Source organism: Belonocnema kinseyi, chromosome 6, assembly GCF_010883055.1.
Source record: "Belonocnema kinseyi isolate 2016_QV_RU_SX_M_011 chromosome 6, B_treatae_v1, whole genome shotgun sequence".
In the NCBI taxonomy this organism is placed as follows: Eukaryota; Metazoa; Arthropoda; class Insecta; order Hymenoptera; family Cynipidae; genus Belonocnema; species Belonocnema kinseyi.
Window position 1 is genome coordinate 75,556,909 of NC_046662.1, and position 23,420 is coordinate 75,580,328.

At 29.9% G+C, this 23,420-nt stretch overlaps 1 protein-coding gene across 4 annotated transcripts in view; it reads right to left on the reverse strand.

The window, feature by feature from the left end:
* The window catches only part of LOC117174052 (broad-complex core protein isoforms 1/2/3/4/5), a 223,391-nt gene that overhangs the window by 6,284 nt on the left and 193,687 nt on the right, over positions 1-23,420 (reverse strand). For 3 of the 4 annotated variants that reach the window (XM_033362704.1, XM_033362703.1, XM_033362706.1), the window contains exons 5-7: positions 8,911-9,060; positions 684-995; positions 262-354 (exon numbers count right to left, since the gene is read on the reverse strand). In XM_033362704.1, coding sequence (XP_033218595.1) covers positions 262-354; positions 684-995; positions 8,911-9,060 — 555 coding nt within the window. The remainder of the gene's footprint in view (positions 1-261; positions 355-683; positions 996-8,910; positions 9,061-23,420) is intronic. The other variant, XM_033362705.1, reaches the window with a different exon arrangement.

The following is a 23,420-nucleotide window of genomic DNA, read 5'->3' on the forward strand; positions in this document are numbered from 1 at the left end:
GAATTTTTCTGAGGTCAGATTCGGATTCAGCGCAGCAAAAACCTTCGGGTATAGTAGGTCTGGTCTCTGGTTCTGAGAATTGTTGGCCTGTGTTATTATAATATGTCTGACATAAAGACAATCGTGATTCAAATTTTCAATTAATTCCAAACATATTTATTTTGTATAAATTCAGCAAACAGATATTTTAGCAATAAAAATGTATTTAAATTTTAAATAGTTTATTTTGAAGTGAAACCTGTAACCTTAGTATAAACTTACCATAGGAAGGGATGGGTCGTTATTTTCATTCGACATCATCATTTCATCGTCCCAACTTTCATGGTCGCCGCCCTCGCTCATCATCTCCTCCTGCTTAAATAAATAGAAAAAAATAAGGAAAAATGGATGGAATTTTTACATCTTTAGATTCTAAGATACAGAAAAAAATCAATCTTTTAAATCAGCAAATCATATTCATAGCTTATGAAATCAACCCCAAAATCTCAAAACTTTTCTATCAGAATCGAAAAATTGCAATATAAACATAGTTTTTATAGGCATAGAAACAGCTTTTTAAATAAATAAAATTATAGCTACATTCCTACGAAGGAAGCACTATGCAGCTTAAAAGTGTTCATAATGTATTGAGTGAAAAATTGACGCTAAAAAATAAATCCCAATGCACCCAAAGCTCAGCTAACCTGCTGCTGGTTTACAGCTAATGAGCCCTCTGTCCCTACATTTCCCGTGATACAGGTGATTTTTGGAGTGAAGACATCGTGCGCTGAAGGCGGATCATCCAGAGGAGGACGCCCTCTACGCCTCTGTTTTGGTATAGGTGGTTCATCTACATCTCCTTCCCTGAGGACGGTTTCAACACCAGGCGTTGCTGCACCAGGACTGTGACCGCTATTTGCAAGGTCATTTTGCCCCGAATCACTCCGCCAACTTACTTCAGCGAGTCCCTTGATGTGCAAGTCTTCTGCAGTCTTTAATAGGGACGAGAGCCTCGTCTGAAAACAAATGAAATTTCATTATTCACAAGTATTAACTGATTTGGGTGTATTTATCAATTTTTCATTTAGAGAAAACGATACTGAAAACAAGTTCAGGGCCTCGGATCGACTAGAAAGTTGAAAAGCAGTCGCATTAGCTACAAAAAGTCGCCTCAAATTTGTAAAGGTAATTAAAAAAATCAATATCAGACACTGAATTATATAAATAATGCTTCTATTTCTTTAGAAATTTAGATTGCATAATTCTCATTGATTGTCAAATATTCTTTGCACAATCAAAGTAAACTTTAAAGTTAAAACAATTTTTTAACAATAATCATTCAGGTTGAAGGATTCTGAATCTGGGTTTAAAATATTTCTTTCAGAACTGTTAAGCTTGTCTACTTGGATTATTTTAAAATCTGAGAAGTTTATCATTTATGTACATTAACTTTGAATATTTTAAACTGTTTAATTTTATAATCATAATATTAAATTATCCATGGTTTAATAACTCACATCTTACAGAGCGAAATTCTCTCGAAATAGGGTAAATACTAGGGGAATAAATTCTTTTAAATATTTAATCGAATTTTCATTCCAAAAAGTGGAATTATTTAGAAGATGATTACATTTTCAACCAAGAAAGATGAATTTAAAAAATAAAAGGATTACTGCACACTATTAAAGAATCTTTAATCCAAAAGGATAAATTTTCTATAGGAGAAATTGTGTGTAGATTGTGTGCATTTGAAACGCTATACTAATTTAAAAAATTCTAAGCATAAAGATTTAAAGAGAAATTATTCATTTTGTAATGTCATCAATTAAAATGGTACATTTTTTCTACTTTTTAATTTCAATTTTTAAGTTCTATTGTGAATACAATTAACACTAAGTATTCAAATACGAATATCTAAATTAGAAAATCAAATGAGGATCAGTGTTAAATATCAAACGTTTGAAATTATAAATTAAACATTTCAATTGAACAATTTCTAACTTCATACATCAATTTTTACAAACTCAAAGACATAATAATTAAAGAATCTCGAAGTAAAAAATATTAAAAACTTTATCTACAAATTCAAAACTAAAGATCATCAAAATCTGAATTTGGACTCATTTATACATTTTAATATACGAGTAATATATCGTATTAATATATCGTAAACCTAATAAATTTGTAACGTTTTTAATTGAATTATTCAATTGGAAAATCTTTCAATTGGAAATTTTACTGTTACATTTTTAATCTTTAACTAATCATATTTGAACGTTTTCAATTGAATTTTTTAACCTTTTAGGACTTTTAATTAGAAATTGTACAATTTTTACTAATTTAAATTTCAAAAAGAAGGTTTTTAATGCTTGAATTCATGATAGGTCACGACGTCTTTAAGAAATTGTGCAACTTGAAGCCCTTTTGATTTGAAATTGTCTAATTTTCGATACTGCCATGTTAATCTATTCAATTTTAAATTTCGTGAATTTATAATCGTTTCAAGTTTTATTTTTAAGTAACCAGTTTCGAACGGTTTTAATTTCAGATACATTTTTTTGAATTTTTCAATTTAAAAAATACTTTAATTGAACGTGTTAGATTGAAGACAGCTCCTTGTAATTTTAAATAAAATAGTATAATATCAATTTCAAGTATTTAATTAATAATTAAAACAATTTCGTTTCATATTTTATTTTAAAATTTGCCAGTTTATAAAGTATTAAACTGTAACTATGAAGTTTTTATCATCGTCAATTTAAAATTATTCAACTATGAAGAATTAGAAATAACAATGGTGCAATAACGTTTAAATTTACATTTATTAAATTTAAAACGTTTTAATATTATAAACTTTAATCTGGAATTTTTCGATTTTCATCTTTCAGAAATAATATAGTAATTAAAGTATCAAAAGGGTTTTATTTATAATTCTGCAACTTTGAATTATGAATCAAATTTAAAACCAAATAATTTAGAATGTGGAAAGTTCAATTGATGAAAATTTAATTTCTTTTTCAATACTGCAGGCATCTAACATAAAATTACTCAATTATTAAATTTTTCAATTTAAACCTGTCCAATTTGTACTACCAGAATGCGAAATTATTTAATTTGTAAAAATGTGTTAAATTTATGGAATGGTTTATATAAAAATTGTTGAATTTCAAACAATATAGATATGAAATGACCTAAGATGTCATAATCCAAGCTAACATGATTAAATTTGGTATATAATGAATACAAAATCTGTAACTAATATTCTGATGTTCATTTTTCAAATGGACAATTTTGAGTAAATTTGATATCTCACAGTTGTTTTTCAGATTTTAACCTACAAATATTTATCTGGAAATACTTTTAATTTCAACCATTCTTTGCACAGGAGACGAACAATTTACAAAAGTCAAACAAATTCAAACCTTGAAAATTAAATAATTTTAGAAATAATCTTTAAATGTCATTAAACGATCTAAAACCTCCCATTTGTAATCGTAATTGATTAAGTTTTTCTAATAAAACTATAAGAATTAAGAAAATTCTCGATCAGAAAATAAATTCAGTGTCAGTTCCAGACTTTCTCTCCATCTCAAAAAATTCCAGCTCATTTTCCGGTCCAGTAGCTGTGAAGAAGCAAGGTCTTCCAGGAGCTTTACAAATTTTCTGATTTCAAATTAAACACATTGGAATTCTAAAATGTGAACGCTTAACCATTTAATTGAGAAATTGCTTTCATTGAGAAATAATACTATTTTACCCTACTTTCTGCACGATTAGGCTATGCGGATGATAGAGCTTCGGATCGATTAGTTTCTAGGAAACTTGCTGTTCGGAATTTAATATTGATTAGGAAAAAAAGGATATCAGGAGATTTCCATCAACTAGTGCGTGTGCACATTTCCATATGATAGACTTTCGAGAACCTTTCGAAGCATCAACGGTTTCAATTTGAAATGGAAATGAGTATTGACTCTACGCAGCTATCGTTAGAAAAAATCATACTAACTTTTACTAGACGTAAAAAATTTTCTGGGAACAACAGCTGCATTGCATATATTATGGTTTAATGTGCTATTCAGATATTATTATTATTCGTAGGTGTGTGTCCTTTGCAAGCGTCACAATAAAACATTTCTTGGAAATTTTAATAAAAAATCTATCGTTAATAATTAATATATGCAAAATAAGTTACAAAAGTCTCATCAGCCGCTTGCATTTTGAAATTTTATAAATTTAAACGATTCTATTGATAATTGTTAATTTATCAACCTTTCAATCCAAAACATATTTGCGGAAAATACGCAATCTATACTCTCAAATCTCTCTAATCGCTAATATATGTAAGTGTTCGTCAAGACCTCAATTTATTTAAATCTCATTCCTCGAAAAAATTTAATTAAAGAAAATTTAATGAGCAAGATATTTTAATCTAACAACTTAGGTTAGTAAACTTTTCTTAATTAGATTCTTAATAAAGAACCTTTCTGAAAATTCTTAACCGGAAGGGAAAGAAAGAACTTGACGAGTAGTTAAAAAGTAATTTTCTTTACTTTAATTATCAATTTCCCAGGAATTCGTAACAAGAATGGTTTGGATCAATATTTTTAATTTACTGCCACTATTCTACATGTCGTTTTCCGTTTATAACTTTACAGTGCACCTACTAAAAAAAGTATTATTATGTACTGTAAAATAACTATGCTTTTTTTTAGTGACACTGGAAAATAAAAAGCACTAAGGGAAATGTGTCGTGCGACCGTCCACTTGCGCGCAATAAAAATAAGAGTGATGTGGACATGAAAATAAAAAAATAAAATAAAAAAAATTGAGCGTCGTTATTTTTATCTCGGATATAATCAAGCGTTAGTAGGGAGCTTTTGCTGTCGAGCTTGTCGAAGTCTGCTCATTACTGAGAGGTACGACCTGCAAGTCATCAGAGTGACTCAAAAAAAAAAAAAAAAAGGAAACGATGAACCTGGCATAAGCGAACGAGAAACAATGAATCCAATTATTACTTGCTAATTTTCACTGCAATAATGCCGCGCGCCACTGAATGCTAAATAATATAAGAACTTTCTACAAACGCTGGCTTTCTATCGGCTGGGCCGGCAGAATTGGAAAAATGCTATGTGGGTCAGCGGTGCGAGGGGAATAAATGTATTTCAGAAATTGCCGCTTTCGTTTTGTTGGCTAGCTGTGAAAAACGTGCCGTGTGACGCAAAGGCGATCGAGCAAAACTCTATATATCCAATAAGATGGCGGATCAATCGGAAATTCTCAGCTGCGAATTTAATTACTAGCCCGCTGACGAGGAAATTTGCTTTCGCGGGAAAGCTAGAAAAATTACGGCACAGATCAAGATAGGGCCGCAACCGAGATTCAGAATTCAGAATTGCTACAGAAGATTTTCAGATTAAATGAGTTTTCCAGAAATTCCAGGTTTACTTTTCGGAAAATGCCAAGTATGTTATGAAAAATTTAGTCAACTCTGTTAAATTTTAACAGACTGCTGATCGCTGATTAATTTATCGAAAATTTCTTCTACAATTATAGGCCTCACAGTCCCAATGGGAAAAAATAATGGTACACAAGTGTAACAAATTCAGGATCAATTCATAAGATTTAAAAAAAAATTCAAGTTAAATTCAAAATAATTCAACTTAATTGGAAAAAGTAAAAAAAAATATTTATTCCCGTAAGATTGGAGTGAATTTAGAGGAATTTAAGGTAAACAAGAAGAATTAGACGAAATTCATACAAATTCAAGATGAATTAAAAAAAAATTAAAATGAATTGAACACAATTTCAAAATATTAAAACACTTAATTGAATTCAGAAAATTTGATATGAGCTTAGAAAAATTTAAAATAATTTGATGAACTGGTTAAGAATTCAAGGTGAGGTTAAAAGATTTCACAATCAATTTAATAAAAACTTTTAAAAATTCAAAAAAATCCACTGAATTAAGTAGAATTGAGTAAATTTAGACGAGTTTAAGTGAACTAACAATTCAGGGTGAACTCCGAAAAATAATTTCTAATCTCTTCAAATCTTTTAAATCTTTAAAACGAAAAAATTCACTGATTACAGTCAAGTTTTAATGAATTTAGAGGAACTTACGGGAAAAGCGAAGAATTAAAAGAAATTTATAAAAAATTAAGCTTAATTTAAAAAACAATCAAGTGAATAAAAAAAATTAGTTTAAAAAAATTAAAGAGAATTTAAAAGAATTTGATGAAATGCCTGAGAAATTAAGGTAAGTTTTAAAGAGTTCAAGATAAATTAAACAAAACTTCTTAAAAATCCATTGAGTTGAGTGGAATTAAGTAAATTTAAAACAATTAAAAAGAATTTAGGATAAATTAATAAGAATTCAGGGCCAATTCCAAATGAACTGAAAAGCATATTTGAAAATCTCTTGGAATTTTTGAAACCCCAGGAAATCCCTCACTTCATTTGAATCAATTATTTGAAATCTATAAAAATATTATAATATTCTATCAAGTTCCATGCGATTTGATATTTTAAAAAATCCTGAAAAATGTATTAAGATACTTTGTGAGCTTTTAAAATCACTGAAATCATTGAAATCCTCCAAAACCTTAAAAAAATCAATTGATACTCAGGAACAACCAAAAAAACTTTTTCTTAAAATCCTGGAAAATGTATTAAAATACATCAAGAGCTTTAACATCACTTAAAATCATTCAAATCTGATAAATTCCTGTGAAATCTTTTAAAATATCATAAAAACTTGATAGGACCTGTAAAATCATGCCATATCTTCCGAAGTAAAAAAAAGTCTTGATCCTTAAATATTATACAATTTTGATATACCTTCAAATTAATGAAATTAATTTAAAAAATCGTTTTAATCGTTTAAAAATCCCTAAAATATTTCGAATTAAAATCTCTTAAAGACGCCTTTTTATAATGCCATAAAATCTTTAAAATCCGTTCAAATTATTGAATAATCTCGGAATATTTAAAAATACCCTGAAATATTTCAAAGGAATTCAAGGCAATTCAGAAATGGATATAGACCTGAATTGAGTTAATTTATAAATATATTAAGCCAAATCTCTTTTTCGAGCAAGACAATTTTTTTTAATTCCGGAATTATAAACATGTTATTTTTATCAGTTAAGAATCAATTTATATAAATTTGAAATTCACCATAAAGTACTCAAAATAATAATGAAGATTTTCAAATAGATTCGACTAAACAACGTTCAGTAATTTTTTCAGAATTCCGCTAATTTTTCAGGTTTTTCTAGGTCTTTTAGCAACCCTGAAGTTATGAAAAGTGACCAAAAAGCGAGGTAACATTTTAAAAGAATATTTTTAAAGACGAGTCCATGGAGTTCGAATAGCAATAGAGCTATTCTTTTTTAAAAACTTTTTTTCGATTTTGGAGAAGCGCTGGAAACACCAAACAGTCAACAAAAATGTGAAATTGAAATTTCGAAAGAAATGTCAAAATAGTAATTCTTTGCTTCGTATCAACCAGTTTTTACACAGGAACAATTATTGGGTATTTAAGGTTTTTAAATAAACGTTTTTCAATTACACCCTCATTTAATTTCCAATTTATTGTTCAAATTTCTACCTTAAATTAAAAACTGAAATAATTCAATTTTTTTAAACTTAGTTAGTTAAAAATGATTCAACTCTTACTGCTTTTATTTAGATAAAAAATTCTATAATACTGAAGGATTCATTTCACATTTGAAGGATGGCGCACCGAAAGTACATAAACGTCAATTTTATAAAAATGAATGGGTTCAAAAAATAAAATCCAATACGCATTTGTGGCAAAAGGATTTTTTTTATCATGCTATTTTTCGGTTTTATTTTTGATCATACTATTTTTCACAGCTTTATCTACAATCAACACACTGAAAGGGCACAAGTGCCTCCAGCAGAAAAAAATTTCACCACCAGTTTCTCTGAAATGAATAGCTTTTTTTAAATTAAACTTTTCACGCCTCAATTCAGAACTGCAGCACCTTGGGAGCGTATTTTAATTTTTCTTTTACATTGAAAACTGAATTTTGAATCACCGGACAAAGCTGGAAAAAAGTGCGCATGAAGCGAAGAAAAACTTTTCCCTTAATTTTCTTTCTTTTTGATTTTATGAATTGGATTTTGCAAGTGAGATCTCACACTTATTTTGATTTATCTTATTTTTGTTTGCATTTCTTTCAGTATAAGCAGATGTTACAGATGTTACATTTAAAGTTTTTTTAATTTTAAAGTAATAATCATAAACTATTTAGTTTTAAACGATTATCATTTGAAAATTTAGGATCATGAGTTATTCAATTTTAATATCTTCCTATTGAAGATTATGCTATTTTGAATTTTTTACTTTGAAATTGTCAAGGCGGCTTTATTCCAGAGAAAAAATATGCTAAATTTATTTTTACCGTAAGTTTGAGAATAAATTTGAAAAAGTATTACCTTTTCGAAAAGCGAGAAACAGTTTAACAGATTCTAGCCGCAGAGGCCGTAATTCTCTCACAGAGATCGTGTGAATTCAGGTTAAATTAAAAGATGATATAGAATTATAACTTCAGATTAGTAATTGTATCTTTGCGATAAGTCTTCTGAAAGGCTGAAAAGACTGTTTTAAAAGAGAGAAGAAAAATTAATTCTTCAAGAAATGTGAATATGAAATATTGAAGAATATTCGCTCTCTTTGTAAGACTTTAGACTGAAAATATATATATGCATTTAAATATTTCAATTTCTCTGAAAAGTGGTTTATGAGAATCATAAATTATTCTTAGAGAGCTTTTGTAAAGTGACATCCACGATGTAAATGTGAAAAATCGATTTTGTGTATGGTTAATGCAGGTTGTATAAAGCTATTTTAGTTTAGCAGGAAAATGAAAGTGACCTAGAAATCAACAATAAAATTCTACTTACGTGATCGATATTAATCTCTCCCTTGTACATAAACTCCACCAATACTTTGATATCGGAAAATTTTACGTCACGCATAATGACTATTGGATCCTTTTCTTCGTACTGTGATAGGATTGTGTCGAAGTACGTACTGCACGCCGACAAGACAACCTGAAAGAAAAACAAATTTAGAAAAATGGACTTTAAAAATTAGAGAATTTCATGATCATGAGATGCCAAGTGAGGCTGAAAATGATTGGGTAGGATTGTTTACGATTAAGTTATGGATAATTAAATTAAAAGATTAAAAATAGGACGTGGAATTGGAAGGATCGAATACAAACAGCTCGTTAAAGTAAGTAATCCAGGTAGCTCTCGAGCGTAGGTACGTGTTTTGAAAATTATTTTAAAAGCGCCAAGCAATCCGATGGTAAAATTGTTTTTTCTGCGAGCGAGTAGCAAAGTATCGACAAGTTGTATTACAGAGAGTATTGTTATTGTATTAACGCCGAGGAAATTTATTACTGCCATATTCTGGGAGTCGTTTGATTGAAGTGGAAAATTAATAATGATGCGTTCTGCTTGGCGGTGCATCTCGCTCATTTCGGCGAGAACACTCGACATTCATTTTCTATTTGTTAATCGGCTTTTTAAGTGTTTTCCGTTCATAATTGATATTTCAAAAAGTAAATATCTATTTAAAATATAGTTTTAAAAATTCATGGCAGGGTTAGATATCCACTGATATACAAAGACCAGCATTTTAATTTTCTAACATGTTTAACATAGAATCTTTTATTAACATAATGAAACAATACACTTTCAAATTGAAATTAAAAAAATTCAATTTGATTTATTTATTTCAACCAAAAAATATGACTTTTCTACTAGTAACAAAATAGCTGAATTTTCCAATTGTTGAATTTACAAAATAAAAAGATGAATTTTTAATCAAATGATTGAATTAGAAAAAAGATTAAACTTTAACCAAAACCAGTTGCATTTTCAACCAAATAGTTAAATTTTCAAGCCAAGAAGACAAATTTTTGATAAATTAGTTAACTTTTCAACGAAAGAGTTAAATTTATAAGAATTAATTTTTTTACAAAATAGTTGCATTTTCAACCAAATATATGAATTTTCGACCACAGAAGATGAAATTTCAATCAAAAGAGATGAATTTTAAATCTGAAAACATGAATATTCAACAAAGAAAATAATTTTCTACCAAGAAAGATTGCTTTGCAGGTTATATACACGAATTTCAACTAAAAAAGTTTCATTTAAAAGAAAATGAAAAGTTAACATTTTTCCCAAAAATTTAATTTTTAACTAAAGTGATGAATATTCTGATCAAAAATATGAACGATCAACAACTAAAAATTTTGAAGTCAAGAATGAAAAAAAGTTCATACAAATTTTTGAAATTGGAAGACAAAGACGAATTATCAGTAAAAACATTTCTTTTATAACCCAAAAAGAGCGAATTTAAATCAAAGTTAAATTTATGGTTAAAAAAAATTTTGAACCTGAGATGGATTTTTAACTAAAATGACAAAAAAAATTAAATTACCGAAAAAGATAAATTTTTAACGAATCATGTTACAGTAGATATTTTAACAAAAAAAAGAGGAACTTTAACAAAATGCAGTGAAACTCTTCTATAGTGCCGATTTTGGGACTGACGGTGTGTGGGAACTAACTCATTATAGCCCTCTCCGCTTTTGTTTGTTCAAGCCTGAGTGCTCGCCTGAGTGCCAACCGCAGTTCCCGCGCACCCCGCGCAGATCCTGTTACATGGCATAAATTCTCAGAAAGGCTATAGAAAGGAGGACTCTTAAAGGGTTTCACGGAAGTTGAATTCTGAACCAAGGAAGATTCAATTTCAACCAAAGATTAGAATTTTTATACATAAACGATTAAATTCCTAGAAAAACAGATGAATTCTGAAACCAAAAAGACGAATTTAAAAAAAGTTAAATTTTCCACCAAGTAACTTTTCAGCCGAATTTTCTCCAAAATTGTGAGATTTTCAACCCAAAAAGATAGATTTTCAACAGAACAGTTGAATTCTCAAATAATAAAATTTTGAACTAAAAGCATAATCACCAGGATTCAAATAAATTACTAACAAGAATATTATATCAGGGTGACCCTGCAAAATTTCATATTCAGTATTCCCTAATTTTTCCCTGGACAATTTTTCATTTTTCATGACCATTAATATTCCTTCATAAACGGAATAAAAAATTTCAAATTTATTATTATTGACCGGATTTGTTTCAAAAACCGTGACATTTCCCTGGTTTCCAGGTTTTCCCTAACCTGCGGTTACCCTGCTCAAATTTTTCAGGAAAAAAAAACACGCTACCAATGTAATCATTTACTTGAGAATGGTGGATTACCCAGATCTGGTAAGGATGCAAAAAAATATAAATGAGACGAAATATGTCTATCGCGACCCCGCCCAGGTTCTCAAGGCAGTCAATAGCCTGAATATTTAATGTCAGAAGTTTCGTATTGATTTTCTCGATTTTTACGTCTCCGCAAATAAGACCGTAAAGGCCGAAGGCGCGTTACTTTTCAGAGCGGCAATATAACGCTTTATTATAGCCGGTGCTTTTATGGGGGAAATACTGCGATAAAAAAATAAATTATACTCGCCGCGTTTTTCATATCGGGTTCATTACGAACCCTGAATTCTTACGCATTCTTTTTTCTTTAATGTCTCTCGGCATTAAACTTTTTATTATGTACGACCAAGACTCTCGTTCGCCGCAGCAAAGAGCACAAGGCGTAACGAGATCCAGCGGAAATTGCTGATTCGTATTATTCTACCGAATGGACTTGTTTTGAAACCCCAGTCTATTGTCTCTTTGCTTATGTGTTGTAGATGTCTCGGTCAAACCTGACGAACTCGATATTTCATTTTCCCATTTTACCGCGTCTGCCACTTCCTTAATTTATCTATCCTTTAATGCAAAATCAATTCCTTGCGATGGCATTAACAACATTAGCCCTTTCTGACTTTAACGCGAATCCTGGAAATTATTATTGATTGCTTCTTATAATTCATTTACATCTTTTCACGATATAAATCCGAAAATCAAGGTTGGGATCGACTAAAAAGCATCAAGTTTTTAAAGATAATAGAAAAAGCAGTACCAGACACATCGGTGCCTCCATGCTATACTCTCCAATCTGGGGTTAGAAGTCTAAACTATACAATATAGGGTTAGCAGTCTAAAAACTCCAATCTGAGGTTAGCAGATTGTACTCTCCCACCCGGTGCTAGCAGTCTAAACTCTCCAATCTGGAGTTAGAAGTCTAAACTCTCCAATTTGAAGTAAGCAATCTAAACTCTCGAATCAGGAGTTAGCAGTCTAAACTCTCTTTATTTTGGGATTAGCAGTCTGTACTCTCCAAATTGGGGTTAACAGTCGGAATTCTCTAATCTCGTGTTATCAATATAAACTCTCCAATCTGGGGTTAGCAGGCTAAACTCTCCAATTTGGGGTCAGAATTATAAACTCTCCAATCTAATGTTAGAAGTCTAAACTCTCCAATCTGGGGTTATCAGTCTAAACTCGCCAATATGGGGTTAGCAGTCTAAAATCGCCAATCTTGGGTTAGCAGTCTAAACTCTCCAATCTGGGGTTCGCAGCCTGTACTCTCCAATCTCGGGTTAACAGTCTAAATTCTCTAATCTGGAGTTAGCAGTCTAAACTCTCCAATTTGGGGTTAAAAGTCTGTATTCTCTAATCAGGGGTTAGTAGTCTAAACTCACCAATCTGGGGTTAGCAATCTAAACTATCGAGTCTGGGGTTAGCAGTCTAAACTCTCCAATCTGGGGTTAGTAGTTTAAACTCTCCGATCTGGGGTTAGTAGTATAAACTCTCCAATCTGGGGTTAGCAATCTAAACTCTCGAATCTGGGGTTAGCAGTCTAAACTCTCCAATCTGGGGTTATCATTCTAAACTCGCCAATCTGGGGTTAGCAGTATAAACTCGCCAACATGGGGTTAGCAGTCTAAACTCTCAAATAGGGGTTTAGCAGCCTGTACTCTCCAATCTCGGGTTAACAGTCTTAAATTCTCTAATCTGGGGTTAGTGGTCTAAGCTTTCCAATCTAGGGTTAGCAGTCTAAACTCTCCAATTTGGGGTTAGCAATATAAACTCTTCAACCTGGTGTTAGCAGTCTAAGTTCTCCAATCTGGAGTTAGCAATCTAAACTCACCAATCTGGGGTTAGCAGTCTAAACTATACAATCTGGGATTAGCAGTATAAACTGTCTAAACTGGGGTAAGTAGTTTAAATTCTGCAATCTGGGGTTAGCAATATAAACTCTACAATCTGGGGTCAGCAGTCTAAATTTTTAATCTCGTTTCGTGCTGGGCCTTTAGCTCCATGTGCGCGTAGCGGCGTTAGGTGCCATCAAAAAACGAAATTGCAAAGTTTAGACTGCTCACCCTAGAATGGCGAGTTTAACATACAAGTACTTACATCATAGCTTTTAAATAAAACTACAAGAGAAAAAATATTGTACCAGAGGTATTTTTAACCAAATAGTTCATGGTTGATACCAAAAAGATGATTTTCTTAGAAGACAGTTAAATCTTTAATAAAAAAGTTCATTTTCAAACCAGAAAGAGAAATTTTTAATCCAACAGGACGAATTTCCTATCCGAAAAAGCAAATTTAAGACAAAATCATTCAATTTTGCAAGTTTGCGGCTAAAAATTTTCAACTATTAACACTTGCAACATGAAAAAATTAAAACAATTTAATTATCTTAATTAAAATGTTACAATTTTTACTAGTTTTTAATTTCAATTTATAAGTTTCATTGTGATTAAAATTCAAATTAAATACAGCGAACTTCTAAGAAGAACGGAAAAAAGTCGATTAGTCGAATTTTTCTACGAAAAGTTAAAAATAGTCACATGATCCGAGCCCTGAATATCCATTGCAAAACCAGTCGACACCAATCGGGAATTTATTGATCGTGACGGTTTATACTGATAACGTCCGATATCAAATCCAGGTCGGCGCTAAAAAGATTTTCGAAAATTTTTCTTAAAGGGCATTCCTAATCTTGAAATTTGAAGTAATCAATACTGAACTTCAAATTAAAACAGTCGAAGTGAAGCTGTTCTAAATTCGAAACGAAAATATCCTTCAATTTAAAAGATAAAACTGAAAAACTGAAGAATTTAATTTAAATGCCCTCAAATTGTGATAATTCCAGAAAGTAGTTCTAAAAGCTTTAATTTGCAAAACTTTAGATTATTGAGCAATTAAAAATTAAGACCTAAATACTAATGTTTTGAAGTTCAATGTTTAAGATCTAAATCATTTTAAACTTTAAAATTCGACTATTTTAAATTGGAACCGTAGAAGTTTTAAAGATAAGAAAAATTACAATTTCATGTACCCAATATTAAGAAACATTTAAAGTGATTAGACATACTTTTTAAGATAAGAATTTATCAGAGTTCCGGTCAAAAAATGAATCCACGAAGCCAGTTTTACTGCTTACAATTGAAGAATTTTAAAACAAACCCTCAAAATTTAACTAAACATTCAATTTTTTTTAATTTCACAATTTTAAAATAAAAATTCGTAGTTGCACGATTTTCAAATGATTTAAGTTGACACGTATTTCATCGATTTGATCAAACTTTATTTTCCGAAATTATGAGTATTTGAACTTTTGAAGATAGGAACGCAATGTGTCAAAAAGTTCTTGAAAAATGTTTTCGAACTTTTAAAGTGTTATCCTGCGGGTTTCGAAAGAGAATGAAAATATCTATCACAATCAAAAAGAAATTTTCGAACTAAACAAAATTGGAAAATGTTATAGCCAAGTTAATGACATTTTAAAGGACTGGAATAGTTTTTAAATTATAAATTAATTAAATTCCGGTACAAAATGTAAATTGAATAATACGAAAAACATAAACTATTTCTTGGATTTTATCTCTATGGTTCATGAGTTTATATAATAATTCAGAAATTTTTTTATAAATTTAAACCGTTTCAAATTCTTAACTTTTCAAGTACAAATACTGAATTTTCAACAAGAAAGATCAATTCTTATAGAAAATTAGTCGACTTTTCAACCACAAAAGATTAATTTTCTTAGAAAAAGGCGATTAAAAAAAAAGATTTTCCACGAAATGCACCAAAAACTAAAAAAGATAAAATTCCAACCAAAAACGGAATAGTTGAACTCTCAGTTAAAAAAATTAATTTTCCACCAAAAAAAAAAAAAAAAAACAATTTTTATTCAAAAAGATGAATTTTTACCGAAATAGTTTGAATTTCAACCAACCAATTTTATTTTCAACCAAAATGATAAATTTTCAAACAAGAAGATTAATTTTCTAACCAAAAATACAATTTTTCAACTAGACATGTAGTTGTGTGTAGTTGTGGCAGGAGCTGCGCGGGATCCGCAGCTGTCACTCAGGCGAGCACTCAGACGTGAAAAAAACAAAAGCAGAACGGGCTATAATGAGTTATTTCGCACCCACCGTCAACCCCAAAATCGGTGGTATAGAAGAGTTTCACTGTACATGAATTTTCAATTAAAAAAGATTTATTGCAAACTACAAATGATAAATTGTCAACTAAAAATTAAATAGTTAAATTTTCAGTTAAAAGGATTAACGTTCAACTAAAGAGATAAATTTTTGAATAAAATTATGGAATATTCTATTAAAATAGTTTAATTTTAAACTAAAAAGATACATTTTTAACTAAAATGCTGCATCTTTAACTAGAAATAATTGAATTTTCAAACGAAAAGATTTATTTTCATACAAGAAAATTAATTTCTACTAAAAAGACGAATTTTCAACAAAATAGTTAAATACAGTATTATAAGGCTACATTGGCAAAAATGAAGAATTATTGTTATTCAATTTTATATTGAACGAATCCATTTCAAACTAGGAAGATTCTACACTTGACGTCACAGAATATTTAAAAATAAATAAATTTAAAAAAATCTGCCAAGTTGAGGCCGGGTTATTTTTTTTTCTCTAAATATGTATAACTTCGTAGACATTTTTTTTTGTTTGCCAATCGGAAAAATAAGCATCGTCTAATTTCATTAAGAAAAAAAAACATATTCAAAGATTTTGCTACTTCAAGTGTAGAACCTGCTTAATTTTAAGTATTATTTACGGTTTCGCGTTCCATCACCGAAATTAAGCAGCACTTGGGCGGTTTTACTCGGATGAGATCTGCCAAATAATATAAATAAAAATAATATAATATAAAAATGTCCTAACCATTCTAGCTGTTCCAGGCTTTTTAAGCAAGGTAGATACCCTGTATTAAAAATTTTACAATTAAGGTCCCAAAAATTGGGAAGATGATACATTCGCATTAGAATCGTAAATTTTTGTACGCAGAAAACAAAAAAAGAATTGAAATCTTGCTCAAGGGAATTACGGGGTGTATCAGATGGGCTGATCTAGGTTGAAGATGAAAAAGGAAAATGGAAAAATATGTAAATTAACAAAGCAAACACAGAAGACAAAATGCATAAAATATAAAGTACAATGCAATATAAATAAACGAGCGATGAAATATGGTTTCTATCGCGTCCGGGTTTCGGTCACCAATCGAGCTTTTCGGAATTAAACTCAAGTATCCATGATAAAAAAAAGTAATAATTTTGAGAGATTTTGCACGTTCCATATCTTTATATACTGTGTATCTTAATCGAAGAAACAAAATGTAACAACATGAAGTCGATAAAGGAACCCGTTTTGAGTTTTACTTTGTCGGATAAAATAAAGAAACAGAAGAAATCAAATAATTCTCAGCAAGAGGTCTCCACGATCGGCTTGTTACAATTCACTTGTAACATTTTGAGCAGGATTCTTGTAACAAAAATGTAAAAAATGTGAGAATGGGAACTGAATAGTGAATACCGGTCGTTTTTCCCTTTGATAATGCCGTAACAGTAGGCCATGACTGTGCGTTAAAAAAATTCTGAGAAAGCGGCGGAGCGTGAAGGCCAAGATGATAAAAAAAGGAACGTAAAAATTTTCGAATTTCTAACCGTGCTTTGGGCTTCGCCAGCAGATAGGTTGATGAGAAAAAAGAGAAAAAAGGAAAAAGAGAGAGATAGACTGAGAAAAAAAGTAAAAAAAAGAAGAAGGGACCGAAGAGATAGAGGGGAAACAGGAACTGGAAAGGGGGAAAGGGACCGGTGTGCCATTGTATATTCTATAAAACTTTCGTATGTGTGTGTCCTGGGTGTTTTAGCGTCGAGTGTGACTCATTGTCAGTACGAAACAGAAACCACGGGTTCGAATTCGTGCCCTCGCAAATAGAAAGTAGGGACGCCGGAAAAAATTGGTACACATGCTTAATTCTCGCTCGAAAATATCGATCGTGCTTTCTTTCGTGCTTATACCGTTGCGTTCGAAATGAATTTTTTAATTCGACCACCGTTACCCCTCTCGCTTCTCAATTTCAACTTCTTTCCATACGAGGTTTTGAATTTAAAACTATTCAATTTAGAATGTTTCAAATTTAAATTAATTGTAAATCTTGAATGTGTATATCTAAAAGTATTCACTTTTTATAAATTTGCAATTATAGGGATCAAAGCGGTTCAGCAGTTCAATTTTAGGTAAAAAGTTTTGAATTTTTCGGGAAGAGGGATTAAAAGGGGATTTCATTTTTAATTGCAAACTTTTTATGTTATATGCGCTTTAAAAAAGTTGGTGAATACTTCGGCACTTTCTATTAATTAAAATACACCAGAAAAAGATTCAAACAGATCAAATATTGAAAATTAGGCAAACAGTAGAATTGAAAAATGTTCCTGTTTGACTTTGAAAAAATGTATTTTTATCAGTTTTTCTCTCCATCTTTTCCACTTAAATGCGAAATGAATGGTTAGAACCCAATCAGACAATCCAATTATTTTTGGTTGGAAGTTCATTTTTAGTTGAACAACAATGCTGTTAAAAATGAATCTTTTTTTCGAATGAATTTAACTATTTTTGATTTGAAATAAAAAAAAATGGTTAAAATGTTAACTATTATATTTTTCGATGAAAATTCATCTTTTCGGGATAAAAATGTAATTATTTTGTTGGAAAATCAACAACTTTGTTACAAATTCATACTTTTTGGTTGAAATGCAACTGTTTTGTAGAAGATTCCTCTCTTGACTTGAAAAATCGCAGTCGACAAACAGATTTGAAAAACACTTGAAAACACTGACATGCATGATGCGCAAATGCGTACACATGCTTACAGCCCGCGTATTGATACAAGACCGGGGCAGCCAATAAACGTCGCCTGATAAAAAACATCCGACGACTCCCGTAGAGGTGGGGGCGGGGGGCTCTAACCTTGAAATTCGCAAATGTTTACGTTTCTTGGCTCTTGAAATACACAAGAGTTTTTTGTATTTTCTTGAAAATTCGTTCTTTTGGGCTGAGAATTCAACTATTTTGTATTTAGTTAAAAATAAAATTTTTTCTTCAAAATTAATATTATGGGTTTGAGAATTCAACTTTTTTTAAATCGTCTTTTTGCTTTAAAATTTAACAATCTGGTAGAAAAATTAAGTACTTCATGAACACGTATATTTTTTAAATGAAAGTTCAACTGTTCTGTTGAAAATTCCATTTTATAGGTTAACAATTTAACTATTATTGTATAAAACTAACTTTTAAGAAAAGTTTTCTTTTTTGGTCTAAGAAACCATCTCTTTTGGTAGAATTTTGATCTATTTTTGGTTAAAAATGCAACTACTTTGTTAAAAATAATTTTTTTACTTGGAAATTCGTTTTTTTTTAAGATTCACAATGTGAATTGAAAGTTCGTATAGAAAATTAATTATTCTAGTTGAAAACTATTTAGTTGGTTAAAAATTTAAACATATTATCATTTTTTTTGTTAAAACACACAAAATTACTTTTTTGCTGATAATTCAGCTTTTTGGGTTGAAATTTCATCATTTTGGTTGAGAATTCAACTTGAAGCGTTTAAAATTGAATTTAATATAGTATAAGCAATAACTTCATTTTAAAGAATGTATTTCCCTTTTTTCGTGAAAAATAACCTTCTATCCCTGTAATAAAAATAGGTTTTTGATTTGCAATATATAACCGATTTATCATTCGTGTTTGGATTTTGATTTAATTGTTAGGGATTTTTTCGCTGTTGAAGATTTCCATCAAAGCTTACTAAAATAAAAAATAAATCGGTTACAAAATATTTGAAATTGTAATCATCAAAAAGAGAATTTCCTTCAAAGTATCTTGTCTTCTAATGTATTGAATTTTGTTTATAATTCCGAAAAAATGAATCCAAACTTTAGAAAAAATTGGGAAAGGATGAAAAGTTGGGTTAGAAGTCGCGATTTTGGGTAATTTTCCAAATTAAAGGGAAAAAGGGGGAAACTGTAAGAAAAGGAGATGCACGGGTACCCCTTGGATTTAATATGAAACGATTTAAATTCGAGACTGTTTGGATAAAAAGGAATTTTTTAATTCGGCGAAATGTTAACCGTCTACTTGTCTCGGCGATAAAGTCATGCCGTTTCTTGCCCCTTGACAATCGCTCCTTTTTAACTTCCCAAGCTTGTTTATCGCTCTTTTAGACCGTACGAATTATATTTCAAGGTGAATACGTTTGGACGAATTGGTTTTTTTCTCTTTTTATCGCATGCCCTTCAAAGAACTAAAAATATAATGGATCCTTTCAAAACTTTTTTATCGACCTCCGTCAATAGATTTTCAGATTTTTTATAATCCGGATTTGATTTCATTGAAATTTCATCCAGTAGTGGAAACCCCTCAGGAATTATTTTTTTATGAAATTACTCTAGTCTATGATTTTTCGAGATGGAAAATCGGTGCAACTTTTTTTTTATTTAAAAATTTTACTCGAAAATTTATTGGACCGTTGGGCAGCCCCATTTCGAGACCGACCTCTCGGATAACGGTCGCATGGAATATTTTTTACACGCTACACTGAATATAATGATGGCGAACTGTAGAGCATTTTAGTTATTTCGAAAGCGTTTTGACTTCAGCGTTATTATTGAATTACCGGGAGATAATCAACGTTGTTTTATCAGTCGAAGAAATTTTAAATTCCTTCAATATCTACCATCTTATGAAACCACTTGGATATTATTTTAATCATACGTATGTATTTCATTTTTGGTGTTATCATACCAGAACTTTCTTCCACAATTACTAATAATAATCTGCATTTATTATATTTCTTCAAAACCGCTCAATTTAATAATATTCATCGTTTTTTCCTAAAACGATTTTTTTTAAATATTTAAAAATATATGAATAAGATGGAGTAATCTGCAAAATAGACTTTCTGCCAGAGAATGAACTTTATGAGATCATCGTCACCAATGAGGAAAATCCGGTTTACTTTTCAACTCTCCGTAAGGTCTCGTCAATTTTTTGGTTTTGTTAAAACAGGAATGTTTATGTTATTAGAACAAATAGATTAAAACTTGTTCTACTTTATATTTAATAACAAGTGATGATTTTGAAAGAAATTGGACATTCCGGCTGATTTCATATCATACAGGTGTACGAGTTATCACAAGAAAACGAAAAATTCTTGGAAATTATCTATTGAGCAAACTAATCAGAGAACAGACGATGACTAGCTGCGATTAATCAAAAATTCTATCTATAAATAATTTCCTCTCTATTTTTCAAGGAGATAGACTTTTTTCAATTCATAGTTTGTTTTTAAAGAATTGTAATAAAGAATAAGTAAAAACTATTGCAAAATAAAAGGTCATCATTTAAAAGAGTGTCTACTTAAATCCTACAAAAAATTCTCTGACAATTCCAGGTTTTTGCAGGTATCTCAAGTTTTTTTTCATGCATAATTTTTCATAGTATGTAGCCATTCTAATATTTCGTATTTTTTTAACAATTGACTCGAAATATGTATACAGTTTAGTGAGCTTATTATAAATGTTTTATCAGTGTCCAGGGATTCAATTAATACGTTTAATTTAGAAAGTTCTGACAAATTATATCACAAGATATTCTTATATAAAATAAATTAATTAACTTCTTCGTTAGAAAACTTCATACTCAAACAAATGAATGAATTTTGAACTAAAATGATGGAATATTTAGCTGTAAGTTTCAGCAACAGCTTAAAAAAATCATTCTAATCAAAAAGAAGAAACAAATTTTGAACAAAATAGTTTCAACTGGAATAATTAAAATTTCAGCAAAACCATTATTCATTATTCAGCCAAAGAAAACACAATTTTTCAATAAAACGGCTCATTTCTCAATCAAAGAGATGAATTTTGAATGAGAGTTTAACTTTTAATCAATTAATTAAATTTTCATTCCAATAAAAAAAGATTCCCTCTGAACGAAAAATGCATTAGTTGTCGGGTGGAATTTTCAACTAAAAAAGATTTTTTAGGCAAGAGAGAAAAAATTTATGTTGAATTTTTAACTAAAAACTATCCATTTTCAACCAGAAATAGAATATGGGAATTTTAATTTTTAATGTCAAACCAAAAAAGAAATGAATTTTCAGCAACGTAGTTAAATAAACTGGTATAAAGCTTTTACAAATGGGATATAATATACCAAAAAGTGATATAATACTTTTGTAAATGATGAATCATTGTTATTCAATTTTATATTGCAATTCAAATAAAAATTAAGCACTCTCTTGAAAAAATTAACATACATTTTCAGGTTTATCTAGGTATATAAAAATTCCCTGGCAATTCCAATTACCAATACAGTACTTGGGATTTTAAAAAGGTGGCGTCGATTCTTACAGAAAAGAATTATTTAACTATTTTTATACTTTGAACAAATGAAAATCAGTAATACGTTATCGGGTGCTAAAAGTTCAAAGTAAGATTAATAATACATTAGTCATTGGAAAAACAGAGTTGCATAGTCCAAACGATAATTTGTATTTTTTCTCGCTCCTGTACATTCGACCCATAAACTCGAAATGCATGTTTTCGAGAGATAAAAGAATCGCGTGCGAAAATTTTTTCCATTCTGACGTTGACTGATCATGATAAAATAAATTATTACATCTATTTACGCAACGCACGACAATTTACGTTGCCAAATTTATCTCATTGTTTCTCATTCATGAAAATTCTTTTTTTTCGAATTCTCGAACATAATTCTTTTTTATTCGTTTGACTGGAGAATTTATAGCGTAAATGATTGAAAAATTTTGTATTTTTTCTTTTTTGAAGTGAAGATTGAATCTCTTACCAAATAGATTAAGAAAAACTTCCAATAAAAATGGCACGGAAATAAATCCGGTTATTCTTTTGTTGATTCAATTCTCATCTTTTTACGTCAATGAGTCACAGGCAGATAAGACTGTATGTGAGAAAAGTGAAAAAAGGAATTCTGAAAAATAAGTGTAATACTTAAAAATACTTCGAAAGTCGTCATATAATAGTGGTTATAGAGACTTTCCTGGTTAGTTCTTTTGAAGCGCACTGGAAGTTTCCAGGGTTTTTTTTTCTCGCCAAAGGTTATTCGAAGAAAAGAGAAATATGCAAAAGAGTAACCAAATGCAAAAGCTAATGGCGGTACATTAAAAAGCAGAATTAAAAATTTTTAACAAGGAGAATCCCTGAGTGGTAAAACACCTGGATACAGGTGCCACTGAGCGGAGAAACAGCTGTCAGCTTGTTCCCTTTTTACCCTTCCCTTCCCAAACTAGAACTCCTCTCTAAAAAAGTTTCTCCCCCCGAATTTTGTAACAGCAGACCTAAGAGTCCATATTAAAAAAAAATAACATGAATTAAAAATATACTTATTATTTTAATATCTATGCTCTTAACAAAATTAGAATGACCTGCATTCTCGCCAATTTGAGTATGTATTTTGAACTTTGTTGTTTGCCAAAATAAAAATAATCTTTTGTTTTCAATTAAAGTTTTCAATTTTGAATTATTATACCTACAAAATAATTTTTTTAAAATTTAATCTGTACATTCTAAATCTACAATTTTCTTGGAAAATAAAAGCCTTCACTTAAAAGTTTGAAAAAATGTAATGTTTTTCAAATAATCTGAGGCTATTCTATGGCTTTGAAATTCGGAGAAGACCGTCTCTTAATTATGCAAACTGAAAGGACTCGAATGCTTTCAAATATTTCTTTTTCAAATTCCAAACTTGTTTGACATGATTTATTTTGAAATGAAAACAGTTTCTAATTTAGATCCTTCTTAAGCTTGCGTTACCTGAATTTGAAACGTCTTTTATTAGCAGACTTCGAGTAGAACTTTTTAAAAGTTATACCTCCTTTGTAAATTTTCGAATAACACGAGAACATTTCTTATTCGAATTCTTTATTTGAAAAATGTGAAAATTATATATTTTAACTAGAAAATTAAAAAATAAAATTGCTTGGATTAGAAAAAAAGGAATGCCTGCATGTTGTGTCTTCTTAAATATGAATTAAATTTTAACAAATCTATCTTTCGAGTTTGAATATTTTGGTTAG